This window comes from Lontra canadensis, unplaced genomic scaffold (assembly GCF_010015895.1).
Source record: "Lontra canadensis isolate GAN:19392208 unplaced genomic scaffold, GSC_riverotter_1.0 scaffold47, whole genome shotgun sequence".
Lineage (NCBI taxonomy): Eukaryota > Metazoa > Chordata > Mammalia > Carnivora > Mustelidae > Lontra > Lontra canadensis.
Genome location: NW_022631041.1, coordinates 11,005,605 through 11,019,334, shown reverse-complemented (window position 1 = coordinate 11,019,334; position 13,730 = coordinate 11,005,605). Strand labels below are relative to the sequence as shown.

Genomic DNA, 13,730 nt, shown 5'->3' with positions numbered 1-13,730 from the left:
ATTTTTAATCAAAGGTTGTTTTTTGTTTCTTTGTGGGGGTTTTTTGGTGTTAGGTTTATTAAGTTATTTATATATTTCGGATGTTAACCCATTACTGGATATATCATTTGCAAATATCTTCTCCCATTTAGTAGGTTGCCTAGTCATTTTATTTATTTTTTTTAAAGATTTTTATTTATTTATTTGACAGACAGAGATCACAATAGGCAGAGAGGCAGGCAGAGAGAAAGGAGGAAGCAGGCTCCCGGCTGATCAGAGAGCCCAATGCGGGGCTCGATCCCAGGACCCCGGGATCATGACCGGGGATCCTGGCAGAGGCTTTAACCCACTGAGCCACCCAGGCGCCCCTGCCTTGTCATTTTATTGATGGTTTCATTTGCTATGCAAAAGTTTGTTTACTTTGATGTAGTCCCAATAGTTTAATTTTGTTTTTGTCTCCCTTGCCTGAGGAGACATATCTAGAAAAATGTTTCTACAGCTGACATTAAAGAAATCACTGCCTATGTTTTCTTCTAGGGGTTTTATGGTTTCAGATCTCATATTTAGGTCCTTAATCCTTTTTGAGTTTATTTTTGTGTGTGGTGTTAAAAAGTGGTCCAGTTTCATTCTTTTGTATGTGTCTGTCCAGTTTTTCCAACACCATTTATTGAAAAGACTATCTTTTGCCCATTGTATATTCTTGCTTCCTTTGACCATACAGTTGTGGCTTTAGTTTTTGATTTTCTATCCTGTTCCATTGATTTATGTGTCTATTTTTGTGCCAGTACCATACTGTTTTGATTGCTACAGCTTTGTAATATATCTTGAAATCTAGGATTGTGATACCTCCAGCTTTGTTCTTCTTTCTCAAGATTGCTTTTGCAATCCTACAACATTGGGATTTTTTTGTGGTTCCATATAAGTTTTAGGATTATTTGTTCTAGTTTTGTGAAAAATGCTATTGGTATTTTGGTAGGGATTGCCTTAAATCTGGATTGCTTTAGGTATTATAGACATTTTCACAATATTGGTTCTTCCAATCCGTGAACATGGAATGTTTTTAGATTTGTTTGTACCATCAGTTTCTTTCATCAGCATTTTATAATTTTCAGACAAATCTTTCACCTCCTAGATTAAGTTTATTCCTAGATATTTTATTCTTATTGGTTCAATTGTAAATAGGATTTTTAAAAATTTTTTCTTTCTTCTACTTCATTATTAATGTATAGAAATGGAACAGATTTCTGTATATTAATTTTTTATCCCACAAATTTACTGAATTCATTTATCAGTTCTGGTAGGTTTTTTTTTTTTTTTGGACATTTATTCACTTTTAACAAAATTAGGAACACGTTATGTTTACGAAACTTTTATTTTTCTCAGGAGTATATTTGTGTGTTATTATATATCCATCAAAAACAAAAAATTTTTTAAGAAACAAACACCCAGGGGCGCCTGAGTGGCTCAGTGGGTTAAAGCCTCTGCCTTTGGCTCAGGTCATGATCCCAGAGTCCTGGGATCGAGCCCCGCATTGGGCTCTCTGCTCCGTGAAGAGCCTTCTTCCTTCTCTCTGCCTGCCTCTCTGCCTACTTGTGATCTCTGTCAAATAAATAAATAAAATCTTAAAAAAAAAAACAAACAAATGCCCCCAAAAACCGATTCATAAATACAGAGAACAAACTGATGGGTGGTAGAGGGTAGGTGGGTTGGAATGGGTGAAGAAAGAAAACACAGTATTTGAAAAGTCCAGGGTGGAGAAAGTGGGAAGAGAAGGACAGAACTTTGCAAATGTTTGAAAGGGCCCTCTGAACACGAGGTTTGTTGAGACAGCAACTATCTCCTCCCTCCCCATCCCTAAGACCCCCACACTAGCGTCCCCAGCCTCTGATTTCATGCAAGGTAAGTTATCCTCTACCCAGCGTAACGTAAATAGATTTTAAAATGCACCACTGTTGGCAACCTGTGCCTGGGTTTTTCAAGGATCATCAGCTAGTATGATACAAATAGACAAGTTAAATTTTCTGCCACTTCCTTCCCCCATGGACATGTTGTGAGGATAAAAGAAACAACTCATTGAAGGTATGTTAAAGATAAACTAGGATTAATAGTGATAATGTAGTACAGAAAGTGATGAAATGCAGTTTTTCCTATGTCACATAAGCAGGGGAAAAAATATAATTACTGTACAAAGCTCAGAGAAACAAGATCAGGCACTTTGGGTGGGATTAGAATTAGTACAGTCACAGATGCCTGGGTGGCAGCTTCCATGAAGCTTGGTTTTGGTTTCTGCTCCGGTGGTGATCTCAGGGCCCTGAGATCAAGCCCTGCTAGGGCTCCCCTCTCACTGGGGAATCTGCTTAAGACTCTCTCTCTCTCTCCCTCTGCCCCTCCCCTCTGCGAGCACTCGCTCTAAAATAAATAAATCTTTTTTAAAAATTTAGTACAGTCTTCTAGAAGGCAGGTTCTGAAGCATTAAATCTGCATATGGCGTGATTCAGTTATCTCACAACTGGGAATTTCTGGGGCGCCTGGGTGGCTCATTCGTTAAGCATCTGCCTTCAGCTAGTTCATGATCTCAGGGTCCTGGGTGGAGCTCTGCATCAAACTCCCTGCTCAGTGGGAAGCCTGCTTCTCCCTCTTCTACTCCCTCTGCATTTTCCCTCTCTTGCTTTCTCTCTCTCTCTCTGTCAAATAAATAAAATCTTTTTTAAAAAATGAATTTCTCCTAAGCATGTTACTAAGGATAAAACCAAGGATGTGTGCAAACACTGGGTTAGGCGGGGAACGCCTGCCTGCTCTGTGCCCTCCGCGCTGGGGTAGGGGCTGCACAGCGTCCCAGCCGCCTGTGCTCAGTGTGCAGAGGCTCCATGGCTGGATTGTTAGCCGTGCCTGAGTCTGCAGAGCCTGTCCCCTGGGTGCTCAGGTCTTCTCTCTGCAGAGACTGTCCCCTGGGTCCTTAGGTCTTCTCTCTGGCCCAGCCGGAGGAAAGAAATCTGCCCCCCAGCACTGCAGAGTGCTAGAAAAGTGGTGGATCCACGTTTACAGTGAGTCCAGTTTTTTTGAAACTGGAGGATTCATGTCCAGCCCAACAAGTCAGCCAGATTCCCTAAGGATCCAGATGGGGGCGCCTGGGTGGCTCAGTTATTAAGCGTCTACCTTCAGCTGGGGTCCTGATCCCAGCGTCCTGGGATGGAGCCCCAAGTCAGACTATCTGGCGGGAAGCCAGCTCCCTCTGCCCCTGCTTGCGTTCCCTCTCTTGCTGTGTTTCTTTCTGCCAAATAAATAAATATAATCTTAAATTAAAAAAAAAAAAAAGGATCCAGAGGGAGCACGGACTTGGGGGAATGCGCGGTTTCTGTAGGGTCACATGGGGCTCGGCCCGCACTTTCTCACATTCCCCTCCCCGAAATGTGCCAAAGCCTCGCCCTTCAGCTTCTTTCTGGTGGTAGCTTCAGGGAGAAACTGTGACCTTTGATTTATTGCAGGACGTGTTTTATCCAGAGAGGATATCCTTATAAATGGTATTCAAAGGGATTTTTTTCATGTACGCTGTATTTTTTGTGGGTATTTCATCTTTTCATTATGCTGGACTGTCTCTTTAATTATTGAGAAAACATCCTGAAACCATGAAACAACATTTCTGGGAAGGTAGTTTGAATTTGTTGGAGCCTGATAAACAACAGCATAGCTGAATAGCCTGTTAGGCTCCAAGAAATTCAGCTGTTTTCGGAAATGGACAGATCTTATCCTAGAACGATCCAGAACATTTCCTGAAGAGAGCTCCCTCTTCCCGACTTTGCAGCATGCAGTGTGCTCTGCCAGTGAATAGTGACAAAGAACAATTCTGTTGTCTGTGTTAGTTGGCAGGTGGTTGCAGGAAGCCATAGAACATTCTGGAATGCAAGCCCATATTGTAGTCACTTTTCCAGCTGGTATTTCCACCTTCCTTCCAGAACATGCCTGCATGTTCTATGGTGACTGAAAATGAAATTAAAACAACTCATATCCAGCTTCCAACTCCCTCTGTGAATGCAAGGCTATGCGTGTACGTGTAACACAATAGGTCATTCAGAAAAGGGAAAAATCATTTCCTAAGACATTAACTTTTCTAAAAGGGTTATTAGAAAATTTATTTACAGAAGCAAATGCTATCTTTGTCTTGTTTGTTCTGACTTGTCACTCTTGTTAGAGCCTACCGTAGGACACGTGGAAGTGAAGCATTTCTCTCGGGTGTTACATATGTTGGCGTCTAGGAAAAGTGAATCGGTCTGGGAAATGACAGTGAATTCCTCCCTGAAATGTAGAAAACAGAAATTTACATTTCAAATACCGACTTGGGCAGGACAAATCCCCTGAAAATTCTAGTCTGTGGCAATTGTGTTTTCTTAAGTCTCCTGTGTGCACTGCCTTCTCCCTAATGCCGGATCCCTCCCACCTCCTACAGCACTGGCTTTCTCTCCCCAAGGAGTGAGGGCAGCTAAGAAAATACTCTTCACCATTGGCAACTGAAGATGCAGAATGAATTTGTCTAGTTTTCCACATGAACCCATCTCCAAGGCAAGATCCCCTTTCTAAGTATGATTAACCTCTTTCTCCGCTACATCCTTAATAGGCCTTTGTCTCAGACTTCTTAAGGAAATACTTACATTTGTGGTTTTTGCCTAGGGATTTTGATTTGCCTAGATAGGAGTAAATAAATACAGTCTCAACTCTCAAGTTCTTGGATCTGTGGCTCTGAGAGCAGTGTGGCTGAGTAGAAATGCTCCAACTCTGGACCAGTCCTGGGTTCTAATTCCAGCCCCACGAGTTACTAGGATCCAGGGAACTAACTGCTCTCAACCTGCCTGTGAGAGGACAATAATATCTTCTCACAGTGTTGCTACAAGGATTGCATGAGACATTGTATGTAAACATAATCTAGTCTCTCAGTAGCTATTCGTGCCTGGCGAATTTTTGCTGGAGCATTTGAGGGCAGTGGCTTTCACTAGGAACCTCGGGTAAGAGAACAACAAGCCTGTAAGACAGTTAATTCAAATAAAAAATAAAAACAGTGCAGTGGTGGCCCCAGTTCAGAGTTCCTCCTCAGAATGAGGAAGAGCTATCGCTCATCTCCGTTAGAAAGAGACGGTTGGAGGGGGATTGTGAATGTAGTTATTTTATATTTTTCTACTGGGTAAAAGACAAATGAGCCAATCCTCTGAAAAGAATTGGAGGTTGGTAAATTTTGGTGTTTTTATTCCTGGCTCATTATTTTTAAAAAGTAGGACATGAGTTCTCAGCCATGTGATCTTCCCACTGCCAGATTTATTATTGGAGAGAGGACTTCCTGAGTACCTGTCACTGTGGCTTCTTTGGTCTTTGTAGCAACTGGTGATGTGCAGGAATCATTATCCACATTTTATGGATGAAGACAGTGAGACACAGAGAGGAGAAGAACTTAGGTCACACAGCTAGTGTGTAATTTAACTCAGCGTGTCATACCAGCCCCAGTGGGATGACGACTTCAGCAGCAAGCCTCTTTGAGTTCAAAGACCTTTTCTCTTAGTTGCAGAGACAAGAAACAGCTACAGTTCCCTTAAGACCTGCTTGTACAATACTTTCTATTAGGGCATTAGAAGCTCAGAAGGAAGAGATCAGTGGGTGCTGGAGAAGTCGGGGTTGGCTACTTGTAGATCTGCAATATGACTTCCCTGGGCCCATTTAAAAAAAAAAAAACAAAATATTACTCTTTATGACTGTGTTGGTATAGAGATTAATGTAATACAGGCTAGATTATGTGTTATTACCGTATGCATTGTGTTTTTGTGTTTTGTGATTTTAAGGGAAATCAAATTGAAACATTTTTGCAGTCTCTGTGCCCATTGTGCCTTGTGGATAGGTGGCCCTGCCTGCAACAGGCGTGGACATTCCACTGTGCTCTGAACAATGGGCAGAAAGAGTTTGAATACATGGAAAACAAGGGTTCTAATTAATTGCATGAACAAATGGGTTTGGGAATGACAATTATGGAAGCAGGTGATCCTAGCTACTCAAAGGGAAGGGTGCTTGTCGGGATTCGAGGGCAATATGGGGACCTCGAAAGCCCACTAAGGCTTCTAGACCGGTGGAGTCAAGAAGGAAGGTAACCGAATTTAGTCCCAAAGACAGCAGAGGAAGGAACAGTACCCACCCATAATAAACCTTTCATTCATTCATGGCAAAAATGAGAGAAATAAGGACAAAGCAGTCCATTTTTTATAAGGCTGAATTTATTCCATTTAAAGAACTGTCCTTTTTATGTATTAGGTTCTGTGGGTTTACACATTTCCTCACTTTATCATGAAGTGAAGGCAGTGGCCTTCGTAAATGGCCATTTTTTTCAATATCTTTATTTGGCAAAATAAAAAATTGACAACCCTAAATTGGCCACAAAAATCACTTTGAATTTTTAATTGGTCCACAAAATCCAAAGGAGTTGAACTCAGTTTGCCATGTGGAGGACAGCCCATGTTCTCAATAGCCCCAGCGCTCCACCAGCCCCAATGGCTTAAATTCAGTAGTCCCTGTTCCCATCCTACTGGGACACAGGTCCCCACAGCTCCAGGCAGCCATCCCTTTGTCCATGAGTATAGTCTCCCACTGGCTGCTCCTCTTCCTTTTGCTCCCCTCATGGTTCTGGATGGGTGCGGGCCTTCCACCACTACAGTCAAACGGACAATCATAGCAATCAACTTGAAAGGTAAATCTGATTTGCTGGCCTACAAGGAATTGCATATGCCTTCCTCGTGTCTTTCATTCTCTTGGGGCCTGGACTTTATGGATGACAGCCCACATTACTGGCCACATACAGGTGGCCTGGATGGGTCCTTTTGAGTAACCTGGAGAAGGACCACAGAAAGCAGGGAGCCTGGGGTGGCCTGGGCTAGGAGCAAACCTGGCCCAGCCTCCTGGAGGAGGAGCCTTTGCAGACACATCCCGCCCTGTTAGAGGCTCTGGCAGTGCTTGAGTTAAAGGTGACAGAGACCTAAGGCTGTGGCCATGAGGACAGAGACGGGGGCCATAGTCGGGGATATTTCACACTAAATCCTGGACAAGGTCCACGCTGTATGGTGACGAATGGCTTGCAGGCCTCAGTGAAAAGGGGTTTCAAGGATGCCTTAATGAAAATAAATGTATTTGCAGTCCCTTCTCTTTAACAGTGTTAGCCTGTGACTGCTACAATCAGTTTAAGCCATGGCTTTCTGGCTTTAGTAGGTGCCTGCAGTAACTTTACAATTTTCCATCAAGCTCTTGATTTTTGTGATCCTTAGTAAATCCAGGCATATCCCTTAGAACAATTTACAAAGAATTTTGTAAATACTACGTTTAAGTCGCCTGGTTTCATTTGTAGGAGTTACTAACATACCTGTTGATGACCTATGAGTACAGGAGCTTTAAAATTTGGTTTTGTTTCTCAGTAAAATTCCCCATGTCAATTCATCATTTCTAATATATTGTCACTGAGAGTTATATAGTCCCACAGCCTCCCCTGTGATCCCAGCAGGAGGGCCACTCCACTGGCTCATTCCTCATTATAGTGTCAATGTAATAAGCACACAAATGTCCATTCCTAGATAGGAGATGATACAATGGTAGAATCGTGGCTCATCAGACCTGCGATAAAAGTCCTAAGATTTGACCTTTCTCACTATTGCTCTCAATAGTATCGTCTAACTGAATAGAGTAAGCAATTAACGACATATTATTACATCACAAGGGCTGGTTTCCTCCCATAAGCAGTTAGACACACCTGGGTTTAAATCCCAGCCCTGGGGCGCCTGGGTGGCTTGGCTGGTTAAGATTCTCTATCTTCCTCTCCCTCTGCACCTTCCAGCACTTCCTGGCACAGGCACACAGTCTCTCTCTCCCTCTCTCTCTCTCTCCAAAAAAAAAAAAGTAAAAATAAATAAACCAAACCCCAGCCCTGTGACCCACTTACTGCTCGAAAGAACCTAGGCAGGAGCCAAACCTCTCTGACCAAACCAGAGCACATGAAGCGATGAACCCCTGCCAAGTAGGGTTGGGTGAGAAAGTCGAAGCGCGTGTTTGAATGCCCTGTGTATGCTCACTGCTCACTTTTTCTTTAAGACCTTATTTATTTGAGAGAGAGAATGAGAGAGCACGAGAGAGGGGAGGTTCAGAGGGAGAAGCAGGCTCCCCACAGAGCAGGGAGCGGGACGCAGGACTCAATCCCAGGACCCTATGATCACCACCTGAGCCAAAGGCAGATGCTTAAACCACCTGAGCCACCCAGGCGCCCACTCTGTTCATTTTTTAAAAGAAAACCTCTGTGGACGGCATCTGCCTTCCATTCTACGAAGTCCAGACATTACCCTTGACTTTTCGAGCTGAGGCCTCTCCTTCCTCCTCCCGGGTCAGGGTAGGGTTTCCGGTGCCGTGTGCCTCTCCCCCTCCCTCTGCCGCCAGTTTTGTTCCAGTCCCATCCTCCGCATTACGAAACTGGTCACGGGAGCCACCTAGTGCGCGAGTACCCAACACAGACTTAGGTTTACTAGAGAAATAAATTCTGTAAGTCCTTTAAATCCATCCTAAAAAAATAAATATAGCTGTATTTTCATGTCTGTTTTCTGAAGTTTCTGCTGTACCTTCAATATATACGTTCTGTTTATTTCCTATAGATCGTGGTTCCTCAGGGAAGAACAGAAAAGAGGAAAATTACATTTTTGAGTCCAAGAGCCATCGAGGAGGACGAGGAGGGGAACACCCGGCCCCAGAAACAGGTAAATGTGTGACCTAGAAAGTCACTGCCAGGTATAAGCGTCTGCAGAATCGCAGGTCCTCCAGTTGCAGTTATCAGAGGAGGCTGCCAGGGTCCACGAAAGACCTGTGGTGCGAAGAACCGTGGAATTCTCACCTCCTCTATCACGCTGCGGGGTTGGGCTCTTAAACTCGTAACCTCACATCTTTGGGCCTTGGCTCCTCTTTTATAAGTTGATTGGGTTAGATTATTGCTACATTCCTTCCCAGGTGTAACATTTCTGTGGGAAGAGTGATCTCCTGCACCGAGGTTAAAAATACAGGCTCTAGAATCTGATGCCAAGGTTCAAACCCTCGCTCCACCACTAAACTCCACGGCCTGGAGCGGGCGATTTTCTCTCTCTGGATCCCAACCTCCTCATTAGTAGGATGGAGATAACAACTGTCTCTGCCTCAGAGTTGTTTGGGAGCACGAATGGGACGATGAAAGCATTTAGTGCACTTCGCGGCTCATACGATGAGCCTGATGAACGGGGGCTCTTCTGCTTGACTTGGTTATGATATGAGTAGAGATCTTAGAGCACCTAGTTCTCTCCAGCTGCTCCAGCGATAAAGACCAAGGACAACAGGTATGAGGAAAGAGTGTTGGAGGTCCCGGGAATGTGTAGTGAATACAAGAAGAATATCACAATTACATGATTTTGGTGGTTTTTAACTAGAAAGAAAACCCTTTTGACCTGGTTTTGTAGAAAGGTAGGTTTTAGTACTAAATCCCACGAACTAATTAGTAAAAGAAGATTTATGTGAAAGAAAGATGGTTCTTAAATTATAGATCTGAACGTGGAGAAGGCTTTCTTTTTGCCACAGGGTGTTCTTTGTAAAATCTGGACAACATTAAAGCATAACCGTTAACCAACAGAATAATCCAGACCCCAAGTACCTAAATGCTGTGTGGCCTGCTGGCCCGCTGGGTATTTCACTAAAAAGGGCCCTGTCCCCCATGCACACATAAAGGGAAACCAGGCCTGCCTGGCACCCCTGCCTGGTTGTATGCAGAGAGTCTCTGTTCTGACTGCCCGTTCCAGTTATGTGTCATTCATTACGAATGTCACTCCCACTCAAATGAGCAGAATACCCGACTCATCTCCTTAGCTGGTTCTTGAGAAAATTATATCTTGATGTGTTTCATAAGGGGTTAGAAAATTTTAAATCTCCAAATACCCAAACTAAAGACAGTGAGGAAAACATGCCAAATGAATACTGAAAAGTCTAGAATAGTTTGCAGTATTCTAGCAAGTTCTTTACGGGAGATTCCATGTTTTTTGCATCCAAAGCATTAAACAGGAATCAGCTTGACGGTGTGGCCACCTCATCTCTGACTTGGCAAATAGAAAATTCCCCGAGAGTATATGTCTGCTCTGTTGTTACCATGGCTGCACTTGCTCCCTCAGCCCTGGAACTGGGACCTTCTAGCTCAGCCCCCTTCCCCGCAGCCTAAGCACCGATGCTCACCCCTATGCAAATCATGCACATTTAGGAGTGCAGCCTCTAGTCCTTTCCCAGCCCCGAACAAGCCCAGTGATCGATTGTCCTCAGCTATGCTTCCCCAGAGGGGAATGCTCCTCTGTTTGCTCGCACCTGCCTCCTTGCCTTCAGAACTAAAGGAAGAAGTGTCCTCTCTTTCCAAGGTCTGTCTCCCCCTGACCTTGATACAAGCCCCTAATCTTCTCAGGTATGTTTCTCCATCATTGATGAACTCTCAGGTGTTTTTAATCTGTTTCTCTATGGGCTCGTTCTCCCAACAGATGCAGACACTTTCAGATCTCTCCCAACACATAAAAATAAGACAGCATGCCTTCTTCAGTCTCCCTGAAAAGAATTTCTGATTGCGAAGTCCATTGGCCTCTCCAGGCTTCACCCCACTTGAACTCTTAGCATTTGGTTCAGCCAAGTGCTTCCTTGAAATAGTCTCTTCCCTGTGCTTCCAAAACTCCTCTCCCTCGACTGCCCTGCCACTTCTCCGATCGTCTCTTTCTGTTCTCTTAGGTGGTCTTTTGTCTGCCCTCAAATGCTGGTGTTTCCTAGGGCCTCACTTGTGGGCCTCCCTCTTTTCCCTCTCTCTCTGGCAATCTCTTCTGCTTCGTGGCTGCAGCCACGACCTGGACACTAAAGACTCTCACATATTAAGGCCCAAATAACCCAGAAACCTATGGGGCGCCTGGGGGGTTCAGTCAGTTAAGCATCTGACTCTTGATGTCAGCTCAGGTCATGAGCTTAGGGTTGTGATATTGGCTCTGTACTCAGGGAGGCTGCATGAGATTCTCTCCTTCTCTCCCAGTATCCCTCTGTCTCTCCCCTGTTACCAAGGGGGCATGCTCTCTTTCACCCTCTCTCTCTCAAATAAATAAAATAAATAAATCTTTAAAACAAAATTCCAGAAACCTTAAGAAAATTCTACCTGGAACATGTATAAGCATCTCAATGCAAAAATGTCAGAAAATACACTTAATCTCCCCAGCCCACCCCCAAAGAAGCTCCGTCATACATTTAAACCACTGGAGCAAAAATCCTAGGAACCGGACACACGAACCACTCCTTTTACATCTGCACTTCCTATCTAATTCTGTCACAGTAATTGTAGTACTTAATGGTATGTTTTCATTTAAGCGTTTGTCTACCAGACCTGAAGTCATTAAAAATCATGATCTCGTTTCCCTTTTGGGGAAGTTCTGTATGGTAGTAGGTCTGGAGCTGCCCAGCCTGGGGCCCTGTCCTTGCTCCGCCACCGACCTCACAAGCTTAGACAAGTCGCTCCATTCTTGATGTCTTAGTTCCCTCAGTTGCAAAATGGGTAGAATAATAGTGCCGACTCATATGGTGGTCGTAGAATGAAATGATTTATACCATAAAGCGCTTAGAAGAGGGTGGGCGCCTGGGGGGCTCAGTCCGTCGGGTGTCCAACTCTTGGTTTCAGCTCAAGTCATGACTTCAGGGTCATGAGATTGAGCCCCATGTCAGCTCTACACTGAGTGTAAGTCTGCTTAAAACTCTCTCTCTGTCTAAATAAATAAGTCTTTAAAAATATACATATCATTTTTTTAAAAAGGCACTTAGGACAGTGCCGGGCCTCAGTAGCTTGGGCCTACTGTGGGTCACCAGCACTCAGCTCTGTGTCAGGCACATAGCCCTGACAGAATGCTGCCTGAGTGAGGGAAGGAACAAGAGGGAAGGTTATGGAAGCAGCTTATGCGATGGGCATTTTTATCCCTCTAATTCCACGGGTTGGCAAGACCCCTGCAAGCTAAAAGTAGCTCCGCCATATCGCCTCCAAGCCTGGTCTGGCTCCAGAGTAGGTCAGACTAAGAATAGGGCCTGCGGAGCTTGATCAGGAACACCAACCGGGGCGCACCCTGTCCCTTCCAGACTTCTGCCGGCCTCCAGAGGCTGCTGCTCCTCCTGGCGTCTGGGATGCACCCCCCAGGAGAGACCCGGGGAAAGGGGACTAGAGAGTACCAAGTACCAAGTACCCTTAGCCGGAATCAGGCCAGTGTAGTTGGAAGTTGGCTCTCAACAGTGGTTCTTAATGGCTGAGGGCAGGTTCTCTGGATTTAGAAAAGAAAGTGAATTTCTTCAAGCCCTAACCAGTACAAGAAATCAGGAGTGAGTCCATACTTATTCCGAGAGACTGCTCACATGCAAATCCCCCAGTGTCATCTGTGATTGTGCTGAAAGCCGCTCCCCTGGGCGCCATGTCTTCCCCGCGGTCCGTTCAGTCTGCTGCAGTGGGGGTCGGGGTGGGGGGCTGGTCCAGCTGCAACCCTGGGGCCCGCTATGCTACCCACGTGTTGTAGGAACTCGGTACAGGATGTGGCTTGAAAGAAGTGTGGGTTGGAGCACGACACCTGTCCTTCACAGCCCACGTGCTCCCAGACCCATGACGTAACCTGCACACTTAGCTCCCCTGTAAAGTGGTGATAGGACAAGGCCCTGCTTTTTGGAATGGTTCAGAAGAACTGGAACAGTGCCCGCCAAGCGCTTGTCCCACAGGAAACCGCGTCGTCGTCGTGGCCGATCGCTGACGTGCCCTGTTCACTTTTTCCCGCTTCACAGGCGCGGTGCTGCCACTGGCCCTGGGCTTGGCCATCACGGCTCTGCTGCTCCTCATGGTTGCTTGCCGGCTGCGCCTGGTGAAACAGAGACTGAAGAAAGCTCGGCCCATCACGTCTGAGGAGTCTGACTACCTCATCAACGGGATGTATCTGTGACAAATGTCACTCGAGGGGCAGGGGGCGAGGCTGTTTTCCTCATCATTGATCCATAGATTGGTTCTGCGTCTTTATAACCTCTTTGATCTGAACTGGGCTGAGAAAAATACCGAAACCCCAGAAAATTCTGCAAACCCCAAACCTGTTTTTATTTATTGTAGAGTTTCTTTGAGAAGTGAGATGTTTGGGAATTTAGAGAGGAATCCATATGAGTAAAGACTCACGAATCTAATTCTGATTTAGGCACGCTGTCCCTGAAAATAGCAATTTGCCCTGAGCCAAGGCAGAAAATTCGGGCAGCCTTCGAATGACAATGCTAACCCCTTTACTGTTCAGAAGCTGACCAGTGGCCCCCAGCAGCCCTGGACCACTTCACGCACAGCTTTCTCTTGTTCGGAGGCCTTCCTGTTCCAGTGCCCTCCTTTCTTTTCTCCCCTTCAAAACCTACTTCTGAGAAAGGATCTCAAGTGAGTTTAGACCTCAGGCAGGAATGTCGAAATCGTAATCCTCGCGAACACGTTGAGGAGGCGTCAGGGCAGGTAGGGTGAGTTTATCCCAGGGCCTCTGACCTCAGGTCCCTTGGGTGGCTGTCGTCCCCTCAGGCTTGCCTTTGGGAGAAGACGCCCTGACTCTGGATTACAACTAGCTGTGACATGGTCCTGGAGGGAGATAGGAAACCATGGTGGCAGCAGGGGTGGCAGGTCAAACGTTTAACACAAACTTAGCGGAGGGCACAATGCCAAGAGGACC

General features: G+C 45.3%; 1 protein-coding gene across 4 annotated transcripts in view; it reads left to right on the top strand.

Moving 5' to 3' along the window:
* The window catches only part of LRP11 (LDL receptor related protein 11), a 44,536-nt gene extending 31,385 nt beyond the window's left edge, over positions 1–13,151 (top strand). For all 4 annotated transcript variants that reach the window (XM_032873166.1, XM_032873164.1, XM_032873165.1 and 1 more), the window contains 2 exons: positions 8,637–8,738; positions 12,826–13,151. In XM_032873166.1, the coding sequence (XP_032729057.1) occupies positions 8,637–8,738; positions 12,826–12,980 (257 nt within the window). In that variant the 3' untranslated portion in view covers positions 12,981–13,151. The remainder of the gene's footprint in view (positions 1–8,636; positions 8,739–12,825) is intronic.
* The last annotated feature ends 579 nt before the right edge of the window (positions 13,152–13,730 follow it).